The sequence below is a fragment of the Pristis pectinata genome, chromosome X (assembly GCF_009764475.1).
Source record: "Pristis pectinata isolate sPriPec2 chromosome X, sPriPec2.1.pri, whole genome shotgun sequence".
NCBI classification, from domain to species: Eukaryota; Metazoa; Chordata; class Chondrichthyes; order Rhinopristiformes; family Pristidae; genus Pristis; species Pristis pectinata.
This window is the reverse complement of record NC_067450.1, coordinates 21,965-47,125: the sequence shown is the minus strand read 5'-3', so window position 1 is coordinate 47,125 and position 25,161 is coordinate 21,965. Positions and strand designations below refer to the sequence as shown.

Sequence of the window (25,161 nt, the reverse complement as noted above, 5' to 3'; positions counted from 1 at the left end):
TGGGCTCATCTCTCACCTGGAATTACCTCTTACCTGGACTCACCTATCCCCTGGACACCTCGAGTGATGGACCTTCAGCCAGAATAAGTCCTGTCCACCAGTGCCCTCTTGACTGCTACGGACGAGCCAATGTTGGATTTGATTGGCCAATCACAGTGGACCCTCCATGTGCCAAAGCCTCCACATCCCATCCTGCGTGGGGGCGACCCATCCTTCCCCATCCGAATCCCGGGAAGGCCCTCCCTGATGTGGACCGCGGTGGGTCGAGGGGAAGCCTCACTCCCACCGTGGACAACGGGAAGTGGGATCAGTCCCCGGGCCAGAATTACAGGAAGGACTCAGCGTCTGAGAGCTGAAATTTGTAATTCGGTTCGTCTTGAACAGCACGGAGAACGTCCCGTCCCCGACAGAGTCTCGGCGTCGGCTCCCCACACCAATCGGTGCCCCGGGGGTGGGGGGGGGTGGTGACGAGACGGTAATTCCATTCATCAGGAGGACGTTCCACTGGCCCTGGGGAAAGTCGGTGTGGGGATTGAACCCTTCTCGGAAACTTGAAGGGACAGACCTCGGGCAGAGCGGATGGTATCCTTGGGAGGGGCGGTGAGGGATGGTCAGTGTCCATGTGCGGGAGGTGAGGGATGGTCAGTGTCCGTGTGCGGGAGGTGAGGGAGGGTCAGTGTCCGTGTGCGGGAGGTGAGGGATGGTCAGTGTCCGTGTGCGGGAGGTGAGGGAGGGTCAGTGTCCGTGTGCGGGAGGTGAGGGGGGTGTCCCCCACCCTGCACAGACACCCTGCCTTAGGGTGAGAGTGCCGACAGGTCCCCCAGTCGATGAGCCAGGCACTGTGCGGACAACCGGGCGTCTGGGTCTTGGTCCCAACAGTCGCTGATGGTCTCGGGCAGACTCTGTGGGAGGGGAAACAAGACGCAGAGTGAGTCAGGGGTAGGAACTGGCCAACATAGTCTGCTCTACATCATGGCCAATCCTTTATCTCCGGGACCTGGGATTCAGCACCTCCCTCTGCAATTGGGTCCTTGATTTCTTGACCAACAGACCGCAATCAGTGAGGGTAGGCAACAACACCTCTGGCACGATTATTCTCAACACTGGTGCTCCACAAGGCTGTGTCCTCAGACCCCTACCCTACTCCCTATACACTCACGACTGCGTGGCCAGATTCTGCACCAACTCCATCTACAAGTTTGTAGATGACACCACCGTGGTGGGCCGTATCTCAAATAATGATGAGTTGGAGTACAGGAAGGAGATAGGGAGCTTAGTGACATGGTGTCAGGACAACAACCTTTCCCTCAATGTCAACAAAACAAAAGAGCTGGTCATTGACTTCAGGAACGGGGGCGGTGTCCATGCACCTGTCTACATCAATGGTGCTGAGGTCGAGAGGGTTCAGATCTTCAAGTTCCTGGGAGTGAACATCACCAACAGCCTGTCCACGTAGACGCCACAGCCAAGAAAGCTCACCAGTGCCTCTACTTCCTCAGGAGGCTAAAGAAATTTGGTACGTCCCCCGTTGACCCTCACCAACTTTTACCGATGCACCACAGAAAGCATCCTATCATGGCTCGGGACGGCAACTGCTCTGCCCGGGACCGCAAGAAACCGCAGAGAGTTGCGGACACAGCCCAGCGCATCACGGAAACCATCTTCCCCTACGGACTCCGTCTACACTTCCCGCTGCCTCGGGAAAGCAGCCGACATAATCAGAGACCCACCCATCATGGACATTCTCTCTTCTGCCCCCTCCCGTCAGGGCAGAAGATACAGCAGCCTGAAAGCACGTACCCCCAGGCTCAAGGACAGCTTCTACCCCGCTGTGATAAGACTATCGAACGATAAGATGGACTCTTGACCTCACGATCTACCTGGTCGAGGCCCTTGCACCTTATTGTCTGCCTGCCCTGGACTTTCTCTGTGACACTTTATTCTGCATTCTGTTACTGCTTTTTACTCCCTCGATGTACTTATGTACAGAATGATCTGTCTGGATGGCAAACAAATGCTTTTCACTATGTCTCAGTACATGTGACAATAATAAATCAATTTAATTCAATTCCATCTCAATACCACGTTCCTGCTCCCTCCCCACACTGAATGATGCTTGTTCCATGTACCCACCCTCTACGTGGATCCTTCAGGTCCCCTTTAAATTTCTCCCCTCTCACCTTAAACCTGTGCCCTCTAGTTTTAGAGCTCTACCCTGGGGAAAAGACTCTAACTATATACCGTATCTATGCCCCTCCTAATTTCATAAATCTTTTTCAACTCACCCCTGAACCTCCTTCATCTCAGTGAGAATTAACCAAGCCTATCCAATCTCTCCGGACACTGACCTCTCTCTCTGGACATTGACACTATCTCTGGACACTGACACTGACACTCTCTGTATACACTGACCACTGTCTCTGGAAACTGACCACACTCTCTGGACATTGACCACCCTCTGTGGACACTGACCACTCTCTGCCTACACTGACCGTCCTCTGCGGACACTGACTGCCCTCTGCCTACACTGACCACCCTCTCCGGACACTGACCACTCTCTGCCTACACTGACCACCCTCTGTGTACACTGACGGCCCTTTGCCTACACTGACAGCCCTCTCCGGACACTGACTGCTCTCTCTGACTACCCTCTCCAGACACTGACCTCCCTCTCCGGACACTGACCGCTCTCTCCATATGCTGAATGCCCTCTCCAGACACTGACCGCCCTCTCCGGACACTGACTGCTCCTTCTGGACACTGACCACCCTCTCCGGACACTGACTGCTCCTTCCGGACACTGACCACCTTCTCTGGACACTGACAGCCCTCTCCGTACACTGACCACCCTCTCGGGACACTGACCACTCTGTGCGGACACTGACCACCCTCTGCAGATGCTGGTTTGGGGCCCCAGATGATCCACTTACCGCGTTGGCCACTGCCCAGCTTGGTGGGAACCTCGGTCTAATCCGAGCCCTGGCCACGGCAGTGACCATTTCCTCAAAGGTTGGATCGCTTCCGATCTCTGCCTGGAACACAGCTTGAAATTCCGGAACGGGACTGCCTGAACGGACGGGAAAGTGGGTCAGTATCCACAGGAGGCTAAAGAAATTCAGTTTGTCCCCTTTGACTGTTACCAACTTTTACCGATGTACCATAGAAAGCATCCCATCTGGATGTATCACGGCTCGGGACGGCAACTGCTCTGCCCAGGACCGCAAGAAGCCGCAGAGAGTTGTGGACACAGCCCAGCGCATCACGGACACCAGCCTCCCCTCCATGGACTCTGTCTTTACCTCTCGGTGAAGCAGCTGACATAATGAAAGACCCCACCCACCCGGGACATTCCCTCTTCTCTCCTCCTGCATCGGGCAGAAGATACAGGAGCCTGAGGGCACGTCCCACCAGGCTCAAGGACAGCTTCTACCCCCCGGTGATAAGACTATTGAACGGTTCCCTTATACGATGAGATGGACTCTGACCTCACGATCTACCTTGTTGTGACCTTGCACCTTATTGCACTGGACTTTCTCTGTAGCTGGGACACTTTACTCTGTACTGTTACTGTTTTTACCTGTACTACCTCAATGCACCCTGTACCAACTCAATGTAACTGCACTGTGTAATGAATTGACCTGTATGATCGGTGTGCAAGACAAGCTTTTCACTGGACCTCGGTACAAGTGACAATAATAAACCAATACCAGTGCCAGTATCCATCGGCCAGTGACGCTGCCGGGTCTGGTCAGGGTCAGGGTCAAGAGGAGCAAGGGGCGTCTGGGATCCCCACTATCGAGGAACGTCTACAAGAGGTGACGTCTGTCAGGAAGGCGACGTCCATCATCAGGGACCCCCACCACCATCGTGGTTTCTTCCCGATGCTGCCATCAGGCAGGAGGTGCAGGACCTTGAAGAACCCACACCCCAAGGTTCAACAACAGCTTCTTCCCCACTGCCATCAGGTTCTTGAACCCACCCGAGGAACCCCAACACCAGCTCAGACTGTGTTCCTCTCTCTCTCTCTTAACTTCCACTGGTGTCGTTATGTTTCTTCTGTCGTGTAAGTTGTGTATAACTTATGCTAATTTAAGTTTGTGTTAACTGATGTCTGTGGTGGGCTGTGCTCCCTCTGCAGGAGGCTAATTTTCATGGCATTTATACCCTGGGTGCCCACACCCATGACAATAAACTTGCACCCACTGAGTTCCTGCAGCAGCTTGTTGTTCTGTAGTAATGTTGAAAGTCCACTAGAGAGCAGCAGCGGTGCAGCACAGAGCCCGCTCTGAGACCAGAGCAGCTCCCACTCACCACCTCTCCACATCAGGTGGTGTCCCTCCAGAGACTGCAAACTTCCAGCTCCCTTTGAGAATCTGCTTCGAGTTAAGATCCAAAATCCGGTCATTACAAAGGCCTGGTTGTCACACGACCGGGAGACCAGCCGCAGTAATGGGCTGACAGAATTACTGAATCACACTTTGGGAAGTCCAAGTTCTGGTAGGACAGGTACAGACAATGTCAGGGACCTCAGGAGCATTGATATACAGAGGGACCCTGGGGTGCCAGTCCATAGCTCGCTGAACGTGGAGACACAGGCGGATAGGGTAGTGAAGGAGGTGTTTGGCATGCTTGCCTTCGTAGGTTGAAACACTGAGGGACAAGAGTTGAGGGGTCACTTTGCAGCTGAACTAAACATTGGTCGGACCTCACTTGGAGTATTGTGTGCAGTTCTGGTCACCACACTACAGGAGGGACGCGGGAGCAACAGAGAGCGTGCAGAGAGAGAGGTTGCCTGGAGCGGTGGGGATCTGGTGACAAGGAGCGATCGGAAAGGTTGGGTTTGTCCTCACTGGAGGGAAGGGGGCTGAGGGGTGACCTTCTGGAGGTTTGTAAAACCATGAGGGGTGTAGATAAGGTGGACGGATGCAGTCTTTTCCCCAGGGTAGGGGAGTCCAACTAGAGGCACAGGTGAAAGGTGATAGGAGAGATTTAAAGGGGACCTGAGGGGCAACTTCTTCACCCAGAGGGTGGTCCGTGTGTGGAACGAGGTGCCAGAGGAAGTGGTAGAGGCAGGTACATTAACAATATTTGAAAGGCGCTTGAACAGGCACCGGTCCCTTTTCTCTCTTCTTCCTCCAGAAGACACAGGAGTTTGAAAGCCCAGACATCCAGACTTAAAAACAGCTTCTTCCCATCTACTCTCAGCCCTAAGTCAAGTCAAATCAAGTTGTGGACGGTGTAGAAGGCTGTCAAAGGACACAGCAGGAAATAGTTCAGTTACAGATGTGGGTGGAGAGGCGGCAGACAGAGTTTAATCCGGGCAGGTGGGAGGTGTTGCACTTTGGGAGGTCAGATGTAAAGGGGACAGGACACCGTTAACGGCAGGGCCCTTCACAGTGTCGGTGTACAGAGGGACCTCGGGGTCCAAGTCCACAGCTCCCTGAAAGTGGCCACACAGGTCAACGGGGCAGTAAAGAAGGCGTACCGCACGCTCACCTTCATCGGTCGGGGCTTTGGGGGGGGGGGTGTACAGTTAATGGCAGGACCATCAGCAGCACTGACGTACAGAGGGATCTCGGGGTCCACAGAGAACACTGGGAGTGTTTTCCCTGCAGGGAAGGAGGCTGAGGGGTGACCTTATGGAGGTTTGTAAAACCATGAGGGGCGTATATAAGGCGGACGGTCATGGTCTTTTACCCCGGGGTAGGAGGAGTCAAAGGCAAAGATTTAACATAACATAACATAGATACCACAGAACACTACAGCACAGTACAGGCCCTTCGGCCCACAATGTTGTGCCGACATTTTATCCTGCTCTGAGATCTATCTAACCCTTCCCTCCCACATAGCCCTCCATTTCTCTATCATTCATGTGTCTATCTCAGAGTCTCTTAGATGTCCCTAATGTATCTGCCCCCACCACCTCTGCCGGCAGTGCGTTCCACACACCCATCACTCTCTGTGTAAAGAACTTACCCCTGACATCCCCCTTATACCTTCCTCCAATCACCTTAAAATTATGTCCCCTCGTGTGAGCCATTGTCGCCCTGGGGAAAAGTCTCTGACTGTCCACTCGATCTGTGCCTCTTGTACACCTTTATCGGGTCACCTCTCATCCTCCTCCTCTCCAAAGAGAAAAGCCCCAGCTCGCTCAACCTATCCTCATGGGACATGCTCTCCAATCCAGGCAACATCCTGGTAAATCTCCTCTGCACCCTCTCTAAAGCTCCCACATCCTTCCTATAATGAGGCGACCAGAACTGAACACAATACTCCAAGTGTGGTCTGACCAGAGTTCTACAGAGCTGCAACATCACCTCGCTGCTCTTGAACTCAATACGCCAACTAACGAAGGCCAACACTCCACACACCTTTTTAACAACCCTATCGACCTGCGCAGCAACCTTGAGGGATCCATGAACGTGGACCCAAAGATCCCTCTGTTCCTCCACACTGCTAAGAGTCCTGCCATTAACCTTGTATTCTGCCTTCAAATTTGATCTCCTGAAGTGAATCACTTCACACTTATCCGGGTTGAACTTCACCTGCCACTTCTCAGCCCAGCTCTGCATCCTGTCAATATCCTGTTGTAACTTACAGCAACCTTCTACACTATCCACAACACTGCCAACCTTTGTATCATCAACAAACTTACTAACCCACCCTTCCACGTCCTCATCCGAGTCATTTATAAAAATCACAAAGAGCAGGGGTCCCAGAGCAGATCCCTGTGGAACACCACTGGTCACCGACCTCCAGGCAGAATATGCTCCACCTACCACCACCTGTCTTCTGTCTATAAGGTGAGAGGGGAGAGATCCGAAGGGGCAGAATTTTCCACACAGAGGGTGTTGGGTGTGCGGAAGGAGATGAGGTGGTGAAGGCCTGAACCCTGGGGTACTCACCGGCGAAGAGATTGGTGCACCTGGTAAAAATCTCCCAAAGGATCAATCCGAGGGAGTAGACGTCTGCCTGTTTCAGGGTGGTGACGTAGTCCCCGAGGTTGATGGAACCATCCAGAAGCTCAGGAGCCATGTACCGGTAGGTCCCCACCTGGTGGAAGAGGAGAGAGGGGTCAACGGGGGGGGGGTAAGTGTTGGGGGGGGGTTGAGGTTGCGAGGGGAATCAGCAGTCACCTCCCTCTCCAGGGACATCAAGTCACACAGCACAGAAACGGGACCCTTCGGCCCAACTTGTCCATGCCGACCCGGATGGAGAGCCTTGACCCGGAATGTTGACTGTCCATTTCCCTCCACAGATGCTGCCTGACCCGCTGAGTACTGTCCACGCTACTGCAGAGGTAGACTCACACCACCCCAGATGTGGTCTCACCAACCCACCCGTTCCAGGGCTGGGTCCGGTAGACCTTCTCCGAACTGCTCCAAACACATTGACGCCATTCCTTCGGTGAGGAGACGGACACTGTCCACACCACCCCCGGTGTGGGGCCACCGACTTGGTAAATTGGTTTCTTATTGTCACAGGTACCGAGGTACAATGAAAAACTTTGTTCTGCATGCCACCCACACAGATCATTTCACCACGTTGGTACATCGAGACAGTAGACGGGAAAAGCGATAAGAGGATGCAGCGCTACATTTACCATGTAGATAGGTGATCCTTTGGTGGTGACCACTTTGTCACTGCTCATCACTGTGGCCAGACCGAAATCACTGATCACGCAAGCCCCATCCTCCTTAACCAGGACGTTATCACTGCTCAGATCCCGATGGACAACGACAGGCTTGTGAACACCTGAGGCAGAGAAAGGTGCCCTTCGTTGTGGTTGGTTACAGAGACGGTGGGGTGGTGTTACTGGACCAGCAGGGTCTGGTCAATGTCAGCAGAGAGCTTTCTTACTGGGTGTGTCACCACCCAGTACGGAGGCTCCAACACGCAGGAGGCCGCAGAGGGTTGTAGACTCAGCCAGCTCCATCATGGGCACAACCCTCCCCGCCATCTTCAAGAGGCGGTGTCCCCATCACTGGAGACCCTCACCACCCGGGACATGCCCTTTTCTCGTTACTACCATCGGGGAGGAGGTACAGGAGCCTGAAGACCCACACTCAATGATTCGGGAACATCTTCTTCCCCTCCGCTGTCAGATTCCTGAATGGTCCATGAACCAGTGACCAGCACCTCGTTATTCCTCTATTGCACTATTTATTTTTGTAACTTACAGTAACTTTTATGTCTTGCACTATACTGCTGCCGTAAAACAACAAACTTCACAACATATGTCAGTGATAATAATCCTGCTTCTGATTACTGAGTTTACTGTCTCACACACACACACACACACACACACACACACACACACACACACACACGCACACGCACGCAGGCACGCACACACACGCACGCAAACAAGTCTGTGTGTGCACAGGTGCAATGAAAAGCTTACTTACAGCAGCATCAGAGGCACAGAACATCAGATAAGCAGCATTCACAAGATAAATATAAATTAAACGTAAGTTATCCACAATCTTTACAAGAAAGAACACAATTAGAACAAACAAAAACAAAGTCCACGGTAGTGCGAGAGGTGGTCCCAGTGTTGCTGTACTGAGGCAATGATTAGGGTTGTGCTGGTCGGTTCAAGAACCAAATGGTTGAAGGGAAGTCACTGTTCCTGAACCTGGTGGTGTGGGGACTTCAGGCTTCTGTACCTCCTGCCTGATAGGAGCTGCGAGAAGACAGCACGGCCCGGATGGTGTGGGGGATCTGTGATGATAATTCCCTCACCCTAACCCTCCTGTAGCAGAACTGTATGCAGAGCTCCAAATGTGGCCTTGTAACCTGACGTGCCGACTCCTGTACTCAATATCCTGACCGATTCAAACATCTCAGACCCTAAGGGGACGTGACAGGGGAGACGTGGAGACGTTTCCCCCAGTGGGAGGGTCTACCAACAACGGGGCACGGTTACAGGGTTGGTGGGGGTGGCGTGGGGGTGGTCACTTAACACCTTCTCTCAGAGGGAGGGAGAACATCTGGACTTCTCGAGGGTGGTGGAGGCCGGATCGTTGAATGCATCGAGGGTGGAGGTGGGTAAATGTTGGGGAGGTTGAGGGATTGAGGGCTGTGGGGGACCAGTGGGGGGGGGCAGGAGAGGAGATGGGGTCTGGGGCAGATCATCTGGGATCATACTGAATGATGGGGCAGGTTTGAGGGGCTGAGTGGCCTACCCTTGCTCTTGCCGTCGAGGGTACTTGTGGTTCCAGAGGTGTCCCAGGAGGACAGATGGGGCTCAGTTCAGTCAATGGTGAAAAGCAGGTCTTGTTGAGACCATTGTCCGTTGCGGGAGAGGAGGTCTGAGGGCTGGTCTAAGGCGTGACCTGCCCGCTGTTAATTGTCCCTCTGCCTCACACCTCCAGAGACACTGGGTTCGATCCCGACCTCTGGAGGAGAAAGGCTTAATAGGGGACCTGAGGGGCAACTTCTTCACCCAGAGGGTGGTTCGTGTGATGAAGGAGCTGCCACATAAGGAGGGAGCCGCAACAGATGGGGAGAGGAAGGCATTTCTTGTTGGGGCACTGAGGTCAAGAGTCAGGGAGTCACGATGCAGCTTTGTAAAACTCTGGTCAGGCCGCATCTGGAGTATGATGTTCAGCTTCTGGTCGCACCGTTACAGGAAGGCTGTGTGGTGGGGGGGGGCTTCGGAGAGGGTGCAGGAGAGGTTCACCGGGACGCTGCCTGGATTAGAGGCCATGAGCTACAAGGAGAGGTCGGACAGACTTGGGTTGTTCTCTCCGGAGCGGCGGAGGCTGAGGGGAGAGGTTTATAAGATCGCGAGAGGCACAGATAGAGCAGACAGCCGGGATCTTTCTCCCCCCCCACCCCCAGGGTGGGAATGTCTAATACCAGAGGACGTGCGTTTAAGGTGAGGGGGGGAAAGTTCAGAGGAGATGTGCGGGACAGGTTTTTTTACACAGAGGGCGGTGGGTGCCTGAAATGTGCTGCCAGGGGTGGGGGTTGGAGGCAGATACAATCGAGGGGTTTATTAGGGAGGCCCATGGATGTGCAGGGGATGGAGGGAGACGGACGCCGTGCAGGGGATGGAGGGAGACGGACGCCGTGCAGGGAATGGAGGGAAATGGATGCCGTGCAGGGAATGGAGGGGGACGGACGCCATGCAGGGAGAAGGGATTTAATTCAGCCTAATTTGTTCAGCACAGACATTGTGGGCTGAATGGCCTGTTCCTGTGCTGTGCTCAGTGAAACCAGCATGGTGACTGCTGGAACACTGATCCAACCAGGCAGAATGTGTGGAGAGAGAAAGGGGGGAGTGGGGAGTAGGTGGGTTTAGACTCACCTCTGGACCAGGTCTCAGTGTGCAGGAAGCTCACCCCCGCCGAGACGGACTGAGCCATCCTGAGGCTTCCCCTCCAGTCGCTCTGGTGCTGGGTCAGGTAACTGGACAGCGACCCCTTCCAGAACAAGTCAGCTGTCAGAAGGTTCATCGCCACGGCTTCCCCCTCCTCCGTCCTCCTCCTCCCTCCACCCCCCTCCTCCTCCATCCTCCACCCCTCCACCCTCCACCCTCCACCCCTCCACCCTCCACCCTCCACCTGCCCTGTCTTTTCTCCTTCCTCATGTAGTCGCACAGCGCAGAGACAGGCCCTTCAGCCCAACCAGTCCCTGCCGGCCCAGATCCCCACCTGAGCCGGTCCCACCTCCCCACGTTTGGCCCCACGTCCCTCCGAACCTTCCCCGTCCACGGACCTGTCCGAGTGTTGTTAATGTACCTGCTTCACCCACTCCCTGTGGCAGCTCGTTCCACGTACGGACCACTCTCTGGGTGAAGAAGTTGCCCCTCGGGTCGCCTATTAAATCTCTTTCCCCTCTCACCTTAAACCTGTGCCCTCTGGTTCTTGATTCCCCAACCCTGGGGGGGGGGGGGGGGAAGACTGTGCGCATTCACCCTATTGATGCCCCTCGTGGTTTTATACACCCCTATGATGTGTATCCAGGGAATAAAGTCCGGGATAGTACTTGGTGACGAGCAGATAATCCACTCTCCTGCCGAGCCTGCTCCCTCCTCCACCCCTCTCCCTCTCCCCCTCCCCTCCCCTCCCCTTACACTGGGACAGTACTCGGTGACGAGCAGATAATCCACTCTCCCGCCAAGCCTGCTCTCTCCTCCACCCCCTCCCCTCCCCTCCATCCCCCTCCCTCCCCCTCCCTCCCCCTCCCCTTATCCCGGGGCAGTACTCAGTGACGATCAGGTAATCCACTTTCCAGCTGAGCCTGCTCTCTCCTACGCCCCTCTCCCTCCCATCCCCTCCTCTCCCCTCCCCTCCCCTCCCCTCCCCTCCTCTCACCTCCCCTCCCCCCCCTCCCCTTCCATCCCCTCCCCTCCCCTTACCCCAGGACAATACTCAGTGACGAGCAGGTAATCCACACTCCCGCCGAGCCTGCTCTCTCCGGCCCCAATGAACTTGACGATGTTCTCGTGGTCCACGGACTCCAGGCGGTGAAAGCTGCTCTCGCTGTGGAAGTGTTCCCGGTGGGCGGCCGGGAACAGCTTGACCGCCACCGGCCGCTGGGCCTGAAGCCCCTTCCAGACAACTCCGTGCCTGCCGCGTCCAATCACCTGCAGGGTCAGCCGGGAGGGGGTGGAGGGGAGAGAGAGAGACACCAAGGAGTCAACCTCAGCCTCCTCCACCAGGAAACCCAGCAGGTTTAGAGCAGCTGGGGCTAAGGTCACAAGTTCACAAGACAAAGGCGCAGAAGTAGGCCATTCGGTCCATTGAGACTGCTCCGTGAACTAAACTAAAAACTATTCCTCTCTAGCCCCAAATTCCGGCCTTATCCCCATATCCCTTGATACCTTGACTAATTAGATACCTATCTATCTCCTCCTTATAAATGCCCCCAATGACTGGGCCTCCACTGCTGTACGTGGCAACGAATTCCATGATTTCACTACCCTCTGAAGAAATTTCTCCTCATCTCTGTTTTAAACCTGTACCCTCTAATTCTAAGATTGTGCCCTCTGGTCCTGGACTCACCCACCAAGGAAAACAGCCTAACCACATCTACTCTGTCCAGCCCTTTCAACATTCGAAATGTTTCTATGAGGTCCCCTCTCATTCTTCTGAACTCCAGTGAGTACAGTCCAAGAGCCGACAATCGCTCGTCGTACGTCAGCCCTTTCATTCCGGGAATCATCCTCGTAAATCTCCTCTGAACCCTCTCCAACATCAGCACATCCTTCCTAAGATATAGGGCCCAAAACAGCACACAGTATTCCAAATGAGGCCTCACTAGTGCCCCGTAGAGCCTCATCAACACTTCCTTACTTTTATACACTATACCTCTCGAAATGAATGCCAACATAGCATTTGCTTTCTTTACCACCAATCTGACCTGGTGGTTAACCTTTAAGGTATCCTGCACGAGTAGCCCCAAGTCCCTTCTGTACTTTGAATTTTCTCTCCTTCTAGATAATAATCTGCCCCTTTATTTCTGTTTCCAAAGTGACGAACGGCACATTTCTCAACATTGAATCTCATCTGCCATTTCCTTGCCCATCCTCCTAAACTATCTAAGTCTCTCTGCAACCTTCCTGTTTCTTCAATAATCCCTACTCCTCCACCTATCTTGGTGTCATCTGCAACTCCGACCCTCCCTGACAGATGTCTCGGCCAGGAAGGTATTCCGGGGTTTGTGCCCGCTGGCATTCCCGAGGACCTCTTCCTTTTTTTCGGTCGATGACTCAGGTACATCGCTGGGCTCCAGAGCAACCAAAGGCCAGATTGCAATGTTCCCACCCTGATCTGGGGTGCATTCCCACTCCCAGCGGTCGGGGAAATTCCCCATCCTGCCCGTGGACACCGCCTTTCCTTCCTCCGTGCCCATTCCCCAAATGTAAACCCAGAAGATGACCAAGTCCTTGGCTGCCCGCCTTCCTGATGGAGTCACACACACTCAGAGGGCAACACAGGCCCTTTGGCCCAACTGGTCCCTGCCAACAACGGGGCCCACCCGACTAGTCCGGATTCCCTGCAACTGGCCCATATCCTTCCCATCCCATCCCCTCCCCTCCCCTCCCCTCCCCTCCCCTCCCCTCCCCTCCCCTCTGCTCCTCTCCCATCCCCTCCCCTCCCCTCTCTTCCCCTCCCCTCCCCTCCCCTCCCCTCCCCTCCCCTCCCCTCCCCTCCCCTCTGCTCTTCTCCCATCCCCTCCCCTCTCTTCCCCTCCCCTCCCCTCCCCTCCCCTCCCCTCCCCTCCTCTCCCCTCCCCTCCCCTCCCCTCCCCTCCCCTCCCCTCCATATACCTACCCAAGTGCTCCTGAAATGACCCTGTTGTACCTGCCTGACCCACTTCCTCTGGCAGCTCGTTCCACACACTCACCGCCCTCTGGGTGAAGAAGTTGTCCCTGGGGTCCCCTTTTAAATCTTTCCCCCTCTGACCCTACACCCCCCCAGTTTCGGACTCCCCTACCCTGGGGAGAAGACTGTGACCACCCAACCGTGCCCGGAACCAGGATCCAAAATCCAGGCAACGTTCCCAGTCTGGATCACAACTGGGTCCCTGGGAAATCCAGGAGGAAATCCAGGGAACATTCCTCATCCGGATCGGTACCCAGATCCCTGGGAAATGAAGTGGTAAACCCCGGGATTGCTCCCAGTGAGGGGTCAGAGGTCAGTGAACCCACTCCCCTCGGGGTGAGGGGTCAGAGGTCATGAACCAGCGAGGTTACCTCGAGTAGTTCGACGGTCTGCGGACATCCCAGAGCCACAGGAGGAATCGAGCAGCGAGAGGTGGAGAGGGTGGCGAGGGCAGTCCGTACTGGAACAGAGCGAGAGATGGGGGTCAGAACGTCTGGGTAACGGGAGGGGAGGGGAGGGGTGAGGGGACAGAGGGGAGAGGGGAGGGGAGAGGGGTGGGGAGGGGAGGGGGGAGGAGAGAGGGGAGAGGGGAGAGGGGAGAAGGGAGAGGGGAGGGGGAGAAGGGAGGGGAGAGGGTGGAGAGGGCAGTCCGTACTGGAACAGAGAGAGAGAGAGAGAGACGGGGGGTCGGAACAGCTGCCCAGGGGGAGGAGTGGAGGGGGGGGTAGGAGGGAGTGTAATGGAGGAGGGAGGGTTCCGAGTCAGGGTGGGTGCTGAGGGATGTCTGTGAGAAGAGGACGGGTGGCTTTAGGGGAGGGTGGAGGGGAAGGAGGGGAGAGCTGAGGGAGGAGGGGAGGGTGGGTGGTGAAGGGGAAGGAAAGGGAGGGTTTCTGTGAGGTTGGAGGGGAAGTAGGGGCGGCGCGGGAGGCCCCGGGAGAAAGGACAACTCAGTACCTCGAGGATACATCAGCATCAGCCCCAGAGTCGACAAAATGATCAGGATCACCAGGAGACAGATGATTGCAGTCGACAGACCTGGAACCAGCGGAGAGCATGAGGGCAGTAATTGTACACACAAAATGTTCACACCCACACCAGGAGCACCGTGCACCGTTCCCGTCTCGCCACCCTGGGTCAGACCCACACCGGGAGCACCGTGCACCGTTCCCGTCTCCCTGTCCCCGGGTCAGACCCACACACCGGGAGCACCGTGCACGGTTCCCGTCTCCCTGTCCCCGGGTCAGACCCACACCGGGAGCACCGTGCACGGTTCCCGTCTCCCCGTCCCCGGGTCAGACCCACACCGGGAGCACCGTGCACGGTTCCCGTCTCCCCGTCCCCGGGTCAGACCCACACCGGGAGCACCGTGCACGGTTCCCGTCTCCCCGTCCCCGGGTCAGACCCACACCGGGAGCACCGTGCACGGTTCCCGTCTCCCCGTCCCCGGGTCAGACCCACACCGGGAGCACCACGCACGGTTCCCGTCTCTTTCTCCCCGGGTCAGACCCACACCGGGAGCACCGTGCACAGTTCCCATCTCCCCGTCCCCGGGTCAGACCCACACCGGGAGCACTGTGCACGGTTCCCATCTCCCCGTCCCCGGGTCAGACCCACACCGGGAGCACAATTCTGGTCTTTATACTCCTTGGTTAGACCGCATTGGGAGCACCGTGCAGTATATTGAGGTTATGGATAGAGTTTGGAGAAGTTTTCGAGTTCTGCGAGGGTTGGGGCTGGTGAAGTTAGAAAGATTGGCAGGTGTGCTAGAGGGGGTCACAGAACCAGGGATGGGTGTTGGGTTGGAGGGGGTCACAGAGATGGCAAAGGGTGTTGGGTTGGAGGGGGTCACAGAGACAGGGAGGGATGTTGGGTTGGAGGGGGTCACAGAGACAGGGAGGGGTGTTGGGTTGGAGGGAGGGGGTCACAGAGACAGGGAGGGGTGTTGGGTTGGAGGGAGGGGGTCACAGAGACGGCGAGGGGTGTTGGGTTGGAGGGAGGGGGTCACAGAGCCAGGGAGGGGTGTTGGGTTGGAGGGGGTCACAGAGACGGCGAGGGGTGTTGGGTTGGAGGGGGTCACAGAGACAGGGAGGCGTGTTGGGTTGGAGGGGGTCACAGAGACAGGGAGGGGTGTTGGGTTGGAGGGGGTCACAGAGACAGGAAGGGGTGTGTAGGGGGGAGCGAGAGGGGTCACGGGGAGGGGTGTTGGGTTGGAGGGGGTCACAGAGACAGGGAGGGGTGTTGGGTTGGAGGGGGTCACAGAGACAGGGAGGGGTGTTGGGTTGGAGGGAGGGGGTCACAGAGACAGGGAGGGGTGTTGGGTTGGAGGGAGGGGGTCACAGAGCCAGGGAGGGGTGTTGGGTTGGAGGGGGTCACAGACAGCGAGGGGTGTTGGGTTGGAGGGGGTCACAGAGACAGGGAGGGGTGTGTAGGGGGGAGCGAGAGGGGTCACGGGGAGGGGTGTTGGGCCCAGAGGGGAGTGAATATGGACACGTGAACAGACGGAGATGCCCGGACCAAGTGCCAGTGAATGGGACTGGTGTTAGGGGGCAGCATGGACAGGATGGGCTGCAGGGCCTTGTTACCCCTTGGTGACTGTGTGACTGAGACCAGAGCAGAGGCAGAGCAGGTGAGGACCCTGGTTTTCAGGGAACTGCTGGCTCTCTCACACGCAGGCAGCTGTGCACTTACTCCCCTGTGCCTGACAGAGACAGTGTACCTGTGCTTTCCTTCTCAGTCTACCGGATCAAAGTGACTGCAGAGCAACCTCCCCGACCCTCATGGGGGAGGATCGCTCGATGGTTTGTTCCTTATCTGTCTGGCGTCAGATGTGTCTGGGTGGGGGACCCTCTCCCCCCACCCCCCTCCCCACCAATCACCCTGTTCCAAGGTCAGATTGCAGTAAATTATGAGACCTTGAAGGGTTCGGTCCAACTCGTGGTGATTAGTCTGCGATCCCATTAACCCCCTCACTGCCTGAACTCCAGGAGCTCTCTCCCAGTGTGTTACTGGTAGCTAAATGCCTAACGAAACTAGTCCCTCCTGTCTACCTCCATTCCCCGCACAGTGTCCGTCTCCCTCCGTCCCCCACACAGCCATGGGCCTGTCTAACAGCCTCTTAACCCCCTCTATCGTATCTGCCTCCACCCCCACCCCTGGCAGCACATTTCAGGCCCCCACCGCTCTCTGTGTAAAAAACCTGCCCCGCACATCTCCTCTGAACTCTCCCCCCTCTCACCTTAAACGCACGCCCTCTGGTATTAGACATTCCCACCCTGGGGGGAGAAAGATCCCGGCTGTCTACTCTATCTGTGCCTCTCGTGATCTTATAAACCTCTCCCCTCAGCCTCCACTGCTCCGGAGAGAACAACCCAAGTCTGTCCAACCTCTCCTTGTAGCTCACGCCCTCTAATCCAGGCAGCGTCCCAGTGAACCTCTCCTGCACCCTCTCCAAAGCCCCCCGCACCCTGTCCAAAGCCCCCCACACCCTCCCTGTAATGGGGGGGGGGGGGGGGGGGGCGACCAGAACTGCACACAGTGCAGCCCAGACCAGAGTTTTATACGTCTGCAACGTGACTTCCCGACTCTTGTACCTGACACCCCGACCGATGAAGGCCAGCGCGCCGTACGCCTTCCTCACCGCCCTGTCAACCTGTGTGGCCACTTTCAGGGGAGCGGTGGGCTCGGACCCCTTAGATTCCTCTGTACACTGAACATTTGGCCTACCTTGTGCATGGAGCCTATTTACACCAATCGCATTTGCCCACATTAGGCCTGGTCTAAACGATGTAATTGTATTCACCACCATCACCACTTCCTCTGGCAGCTCGTTCCAGACAACCACCACCCTCTGTGGAAAACCTACCCCTCAGGTCCCCCTTCCAGGTAGGCAAACAGTATCATCAGGGACGTCTGCCACCTCAGTCACTCCCTTCTCTCTCTCCCACCTTCTGGGAGCAGACACAGGAGCTTGAGTCCGGATGTCCAGACCCAAGGACAGCTTCGTCCAGAGAAACCAAGGACTACAGATGCTGGAGGAGCTCAGCAGGCCAGGCAGCATCCGTGGAGAAATGCAGGTGGTCAACGTTTCTGGTCGGGACCCTTCGTCAGGACTGGAGGTAGGGAGGGGTGGAAGCCCAATATATATGGGAGGGAAAGCAGAGCAGTGATAGGTGGACAAAAGAGGGGAGGTGGGGTGGGCACAAGGTGGTGATAGGTAGATGCAGGTAAGAGATGGTGTTGGGCAGGTGCGGGGGAGGAGGGGAGAGCAGATCCACTGGGTGATGGGTCAATGAAAAGGGGGGGTAGAAAAATGAGAGATAGTCTAGGAAAGGGAAGAAAAGAAGAGGCATAATTGTTGGGGGGGGATTACTTGAAGTTGGAGAATTCAATGTTCATGCCGTCAGGCTGCAAGGTTCCCAGATGGAAAATGAGCTGCTGTTCCTCCAGTTTGCGCTTGGAATTCTCCTGGCAGTGGAGGAGGCCGAGGACTGACATATCAGTGATAGTGTGGGAGGGGGAGTTGAAGTGACCGGCAACGGGGAGATGCAGGTCGCGGTTACGGACAGAGCTCAGGTGTTCTGCGAAACGGTCACCTAGTCTGCGTTTGGTCTCACCAATGTAGAGGAGGCCACACTTGGAGCACCAAATGCAGTAGATGATATTAAGGGAGTGCAGATGAATCTCTCACCTGAAAGGACTGTTTGGGTCCCTGGATGGAGGTGGTGTATATAGATTCAGTTCATACAGATCAATTCATTACATGGTGCATCGAGGTAGTACAAGGTAAAACAATACAGAATGCAGAGTAAAGTGTCACAGAGAAAGTGCAGGGCAGGCAGACAATAAGGTGCAAGGGCCACGACCAGGTAGATTGTGAGGTCAAGAGTTCATCTTATTGCACTAGGGGACCGTTCAACAGTCTTATAACAGCCATGATCCAATCACGGAGCTGCCCCATGGGCCAAATGGCCTAATTCAGCTCCAATGTCTCATGGTCTTGTAAGGTACTGTGCTGCTGCTGTTGCAGAAGGCTAATGTTCATGGCATATATACCTTGGGTATGGTGTGTCTGCCCACGATGATAAACTGCAACTTGGCGCAGTGGGTGGGGCCACGAGCTCACAGCTCCAGGGACCCAGCTTCAATCCCAACCTCCAGTGCTGTGTGTGTGTGTGTGTGTGTGTGTGTGTGTGTGTAATAGTGTGTGTGTCTGTGTGTAATAATGTGTAATAGTGTGTATTTGTGTAATAGTGTGTGTGTCCCTATGTGTGTCTATATGCATGTGTGTGTGTTTGTGTAATAGTGTGTGTCTGTATGCATATGTGTGTGAGTGTGTGTGTGTGTGTGTCTGTGGTGTGTGTGTGTGTCTGTGTTTGTGTCTAAGTGTGTGTGTGTGTGTGTTGTGTGTGTATGTCTGTGTGTGTGTGAGGTGTGTGTGTGCAATGGTGTGTGTGTGCATGTGTGCGTGCAATGGTGTGTGTGTGTGCAATGGTGTGTGTGTGTGTGTGCAATGGTGTGTGTGTGTGTGTGTGGTGTGTGTGTGTGTGTGTGTGTGTGCGCGCCGTGTGTGTGTGTGTGTGTGTGTGTGCGCGCCGTGTGTGTGTGTGTGTGTGTGTGTGTGTGTGTGTGTGTGTGAGTGTGGAGTTTGCATATTGTCCTTGTGGCTGCAGGGTGTTGGGCAGTGTGGAGGTGATGTTGGGGGATGAGAGGATAAAGAGGGAGGGGTGGGGGGGAGACTCACCGTTGGGGGGGGTCATGCCTGAGCCCAGAGACATTGGGGGGGGTCAGTGTTACACAGGTCAGTGCTGGGGTTGGGGAGATAGTGAGGGAGGGGGTGGGGGTGAGGGAGGGTGTGGGGATGGTGAGGGGGGGTGGGGGTGAGGGAGGGGGGTGGGGGTAGTTGGGGAGGAGAGACTCACCGTGGGAGGGGACCTGCCCACCCCCCGAGACACGAGGAGGGGGGTCACTGTTACACAGGTCAGTGCTGCAGCAGCAGGAGGTGAAGTGGTGAGACCTGTGGGATCGGTCTGTGCACCGCGGGGTGCAGGAGAGAACGTTCCGGGGCGGCCAGCATCCTGCGGGGAGGGAGAGACGGTCAGTCCGCTGGGGGAAGGGGCTGATCGCCGGCTGGCCCCCACCCGGTGACACCACCCCTGCCCCAGGGGTCTCCCCCTCCCACAGGACTCCCCACCCCTCCCAAACGGGTCTCCCCCTCCCACAATCCCCCCTCCCACATCTCCCACCCCAGACATGGCCCCTCCCACAGTCACCCCATGGTCCCCAGGGACCCCCCCCTCACATGGGTCTCTCTGTCTCTTCCCCCTCCCCCCACCTCTCCCCTCTCCCCCTCTCTCTCTCCCCTGCCCGAACTTCCCCCCAACGCCCTCTCCCCCAACTTCCCCCTATCCTCCCTATCTCCCCCTCACACGCCCCTCTCTCCCCCTCTCTCCCCCTCTCCCCTCTCTCCAGCCTCTACCTCTCGCTCTCCCACTCTCTCCCCCTCTCTCCCACCTCCCTCTCTCTCTTCCCCACTCACCTCTCTCTCCCTCTTCCCCCCCTCCCCCTCCCTCCCCCTCCCTCCCCTAACCCTAACCCTATCAAGAGTGACGGGTGCCGCTGCACAGGCCGATCCCACAGAGAGACTCACCCCCCCCACCCACTGAGGGTCCCAGCCTCACCTTGCCTGTCGGGATACAACTCTCCGTTGGGATGTAGGATCCAGATCCCATAGCAGTAGTCCGTGGGTTTACACCTCACTGTGCCGTTCCTGGGACCCAGGCTCTGGTTCCGGGACAAGGGGAACGCCGTGCAAACTCTCCCATCTCCAGGGACACCTGGGGGGGTGGGGAAGGAATGGGAGATGTCACTCATCAGGCAGAAGGAGAGGGAGGGGATTAAGGATGGGACCCCCCACCCCACCCCCCGACCGACCACCGTCTCTCCAGATGGGAGGAGTGGGGTCCCAGGGGAGGAGTGGGGTCCCAGGGGAGGAGTGTGTGGGTGATGGGCAGATGGGGGTGTGTGGAGGAGGAGAGAAGAGAGCGATGGGTGCTGGGGTGGGAGGAGGGACAGAGACAGAGGGGTGGGTGCTGGGTCTTGTACCTCAATGATCTAGGCGACGGAATTGAGGGCCTTGTGGCCAAGTTTGATGACGATACAGAGGTGGGTGGAGGGGCAGGGAGTGTCAAGGAGGGAGGGAGTCTGCAGGAGGACTCGGACAGAAAGGGCAAGGAAGTGGGAGATGGGATACGGTGTGGGGAAGTGTACGGTCACGCACTTTGGCAGAAGGAATAAAGGCGTCGACTGTTTTCTAAATGGGGAGAGAATTCAGAAATCAGAGGTGCAGAGGGACTTGGGATTCCCAGTGTAGGACTCCCTGAAGGTTTAACTTGCAGGTTGAGTCGGTAGTAGAGAAGGCAAATGCAATGTTGGCATCCATTTCGAGAGGACTAGAACATGCTAGAGGACAAGAGGCACAGATCGAGTGGACAGTCAGAGACTTTTTCCCAGGGCGACAATGGCTAACACGAGGGGACATAATTTTAAGGTGATTGGAGGAAGGTTTCAGGGGGATGTCAGGGGTAAGTTTTTTACACAGAGAGTGGTGGGTGTGTGGAACGCACTGCCGGCAGAGGTGGTGGGGGGCAGATACATCAGGGACATTTAAGAGACTCCTAGATAGACACATGAATGATAGAAAAAGAGGGGGCGATGTGGGAGGGAAGGGTTAGATAGATCTCAGAGCAGGATAAAATGTTGGAACAACATTGTGGGCCGAAGTGCCTGTACTGTGCTGTAGTGTTCTACGTTCCATCTAAAAGCAATGATGTAATGCTGAGGCATTACATAAACATAAGGCGTTGGTCAGACCACATTGGGAGCATTGTGAGCAGTTCTGGGCCCCATATCTAAGGGAGGATGTGCTGGGGTCAGAGAGGGTCCAGGGGAGGTTTACGGGAACGATCCCGGGGGCGAAAGGGTTAACGTACGAGGAGCGTTTGATGTCTCTGGGCCTGCACTCACTGGAGTTTAGAAGGATGAGGGGGTATCTCTTTGAAACCTCCCGAATATTGAAAGGCCTGGACAGAGGGGACGTGGAGAGGATGGTCTCAGTGGTGGGAGAGTCCAGGACCAGAGGGCACAGCCTCAGAATAGAAGGACGTCCCTTTAGAACAGAGATGAGGAGGAATTTCTTCAGCCAGAAGGTGGTGAATCTGTGGTTTCGTTGCCACAGACGGCTGTGGAGGCCAAGTCATTGGGGGTGTTTGAAGCGGAGGTCGACAGGTTCTCGATCTGTGAGGGCGTCAGAGGTCACGGGCGGGAGAACGGGGTCAGGAGGGAGAAACAAATCAGCCACCATCCAATGGGGGAAGCAGACTCGATGGGCCGAATGGCCTAACTCTGCTCCAATGTCTGCTCCATCCCTTGGTTCCAAACTCGACCCTCCACCCTCCTATCGGAGCCCTCCGTCACCTCCGCCTGTTACCTCCCAGCCTTGTCACCATCTCTGCCCCTCCCTCCTCCCTCCTCACCAGGATCCACCTATCGCCTGCCAGATCTTGCTCCAGCCCCTTCCCCTGACCTTTGTAGACCTGGCTCTCTCCCCTGCACCCTCTCAGTCCAGATGAAGGGTCTCGACCCGAATCATCGACTGTCCGTTTCCCTCCCTAGATGCTGCCTGACCCACTGTGAGGTCTGTGAAATCTTGAGATGGTCACAGTCCTTTCCCCAGGGTAGGGGAGTCCAAAACTACAGGTTTAGGGTGAGAGGGGAAAGTTTAAAAGGGAACCTGAGGGGCAACTTCTTCACCCAGAGGGTGGTCCGTACGTGGGAACGAGCTGCCAGAGGGAGTGGGTGAGGCAGGTACATTAACAACACTCAGACAGGTCCATGGACGGGAAAGGTTGGTATTGGTATTGGTTTATTATTGTTACTTGTACCGAGGTACAGTGAAAAACTTGTCTTGCACACCGATCATACAGATCAATTCATTACACAGTGTATTGAGGCAGTACAGGGTAAAACAATACAGTATGCAGAGTGTCCCAGCTGCAGAGAAAGTGCAGTGCAGGCAGACAATAAGGTGCAAGGGCCATGACCAGGTAGATTGTGAGGTCAAGAGTCCATCATATCGTACTAGGAGACCGTTCAATAGTCTTATAACAGCGGGGTAGAAGCTGTCCTTGAGCCTGGGGGTACGCGCTTTCAGGCTTTTGTATCTTCTGCCCGACAGGAGGAGGGGGGAGAAGAGAGAATGTCCGGGGTGGGTGGGGGTCTTTGATTACGTTGGCTGCTTTCCCGAGGCAGTGGGAAGTGTAGACGGAGTCCGCAGAGGGGAGGCTGGTTTCTGTGACGCGCTGGGCTGTGTCCACAACTCTCTGCGGTTTCTTGCGGTCCCGGACAGAGTAGTTGCCGTCCTGAGCTGGGATGGGATGCTTTCTGTGGGGCCGGTGAAAGTTGGTGAGGGTCAAAGGGGACAGACAATTACCATGTTTAAAAGACACTTGGATAGGTCCATGGATGGGAAAGGTTCAGAGGGACATGGGCCAAACACGGGTAGATGGGACCGGCTCAGGTGGGAAACTTGGTCGGCATGGATGAGTTGGGCTGAAGGGCCTGTCTCTGTGCTGTGTGTCTCTGTGACTCTCAGATTTACTCAGTACTACAGAGCTGGACATGGATCCTAAGAGCTCCCCAAGAGTCCCACTGAGTGACCACAGCAACGGCCACCTTTGGCACCAACAACTGATGCTTTGTGGAAATGCTTTGAAATGCGAGTTGGTGTGAAGTCCCACTCCCCAACAACAATAATATTATTGAGGTCTGAAGGACGCTCGGCTCAGGAGGGAGACTTTTGACTCAGTTGGCTTCAGACACATTCTCTGAACCTCTGACATTCCCAGTGAAAGAGCTGCCTCCCCTCCTGATTTCATGGACACCTGCAGTCTGTTCCGACAGTTGCTTGGGTCTCAGCCAAAGTCAAAGTCGATATCGAGTCTGTTTTCAAATGCACAAGTGCACAGAGTTATACAGCAGGGAAACAGGCCCTTCGAAGCTAGTCCCATTTGTCAGTGTTTGGCTCATATCCCTCTAAACCTTTCCTATCCATGTACGTCCAATCCATGTACATGTCCAATCTGTGTACATCTCTGATCCATGTACAATACATGTACATGTCCAATCTATGTACATGTACATCCATTTGCTCCCAGCCTTCCACTCTGGGCAACCCTTCCAATTTACCCCCAGCCACTCTGGACAACCCTTTCCCATTTACCCCCAGCTCTCCCCTCCAGACAACCTTCCCATTTACCCCCAGCCACTTCAGACAACACTGTCCCATTTGCCCCCAGCCCCCCACTCTGGACAATCCTTTCCCATTTGCCCCTCTCCCCCCACTCTGGATAACTCTTCCCATTTACCCCCAGCCACTCCGGACAACACTTTCCCATTTGCCCCCAGCAGGACTTTCATGCCTTGCCGGTGTAAGTGCCGTGACTGTGCCTGATCCCACCACTTACCTCACCCCCAGCATGTTCCAGATATTAACCCCTGTGTGTGTGAAAACTTACCCCTCAGGTCCACTTTAAATCTTCTCCCTGCCGCCTTGCTTTTCTTCAACCCACGGTGGTGGTGGCTTTGTCGTCTCTGATACCAACCTCAGCCTTCCCGCGATTATGCCGCCCATTCCCTACCCCGTTCCCCTCACTTCCAACACCCCTCCCTCCCACACCGCACCAAGACATTGTCGCCTGGGAACTTGGGGTTGTAGGAGACAAGCAAGTACCTGGAGGGTTCAGGAACAACAACAGCGAGATTGCCACGGACAAGGCAAGTGAAACATCCATCGGCAAAGAAGTAGCTTCTTGCCCCTGGAAGACTGGAAGCCAGGTCAGCTCTCCTGCTGGGGAAATATCCTTGCTCTCTGCACTCCCACTGAGCCGTTGTGAATGCAACTCCACCCCCTCAGCTTGCCAAAGCATGGCTGGATTGGATTTGTGCAAGTCTTTTTTTTAAATTATGTCCATTTAGGTTGTCTGACACACCAGCGCGCAATGAAATTCCCTGCTCGAGTGCAGCAGTTTGACGCAGGGACTGAGGTGTGGTCTAAAAGAAATGCTGGAATGCCAAGAATGAAATAACTGAGAGGGAGAGAAAACGTTCCGATAATGTGGCAGGACCAGCGGGAGGGGAGTGGTTCCTGTGTGCCCTGTATGATTTATGTATAATCTATGTTGTGTGTGCTGTCTGTACCTGTGTGCCTGTGATGCTGCTGTAAGTGAGTTTTTCATTGTACCTGTACCTCCCCACATCTGGTGCACGTGGCAAAAAATGCCACTTGAACATAAAACACACAACAGTCCAGCACAGGAGCACAGTGTCTGTGCCCAACACAATGCCCAATTAAACTAAATCTCTTCTGCCTGCACAATCTGTCTCCCTCCATTCCCTGCACATCCATTTATCTGTCTTAAACCCCTCGATCGTATCTGCCTCCACCGCCACCCCTGGCAGCACATTCCAGGCACCCACCGCTCTCTGTGTAAAAGACCTGCCCCGCACATCTCCTCTGAACTCTCCCCCCTCTCACCTTTAAACGCACGCCCTCTGGTATTAGACATTCCCACCCTCGGGGAAAAAGATCCCGGCTGTCTGCTCTATCTGTGCCTCTCGTGATCTTATAAACCTCTCCCCTCAGCCTCCGCCACTCCGGAGAGAACAACCCGAGTCTGTCCGACCTCTCCTTGTAGCTCACGCCCTCTAATCCGGGCAGCGTCCTGGTGAACCTCTCCTGCACCCTCTCCAAACCCCCCACACCCTTTCT

The 25,161-nt window shown here is 55.6% G+C and overlaps 1 protein-coding gene across 1 annotated transcript; it reads right to left on the bottom strand.

The window, feature by feature from the left end:
* Positions 1 to 685: 685 nt before the first annotated feature.
* On the bottom strand, positions 686 to 24,250 carry LOC127566878 (bone morphogenetic protein receptor type-2-like). The gene is made up of 11 exons (XM_052009382.1): positions 24,124 to 24,250; positions 20,015 to 20,170; positions 19,256 to 19,411; positions 14,292 to 14,372; positions 13,709 to 13,797; positions 11,369 to 11,596; positions 10,316 to 10,430; positions 7,604 to 7,755; positions 6,906 to 7,053; positions 2,931 to 3,067; positions 686 to 902 (listed from the first exon to the last, which is right to left on the bottom strand). Exons 1-11 carry the CDS (start codon positions 24,182 to 24,184, stop codon positions 795 to 797), a joined length of 1,431 nt encoding a protein of 476 aa, XP_051865342.1. The 5' UTR covers positions 24,185 to 24,250; the 3' UTR covers positions 686 to 794.
* Between the last annotated feature and the right edge of the window lie 911 nt (positions 24,251 to 25,161).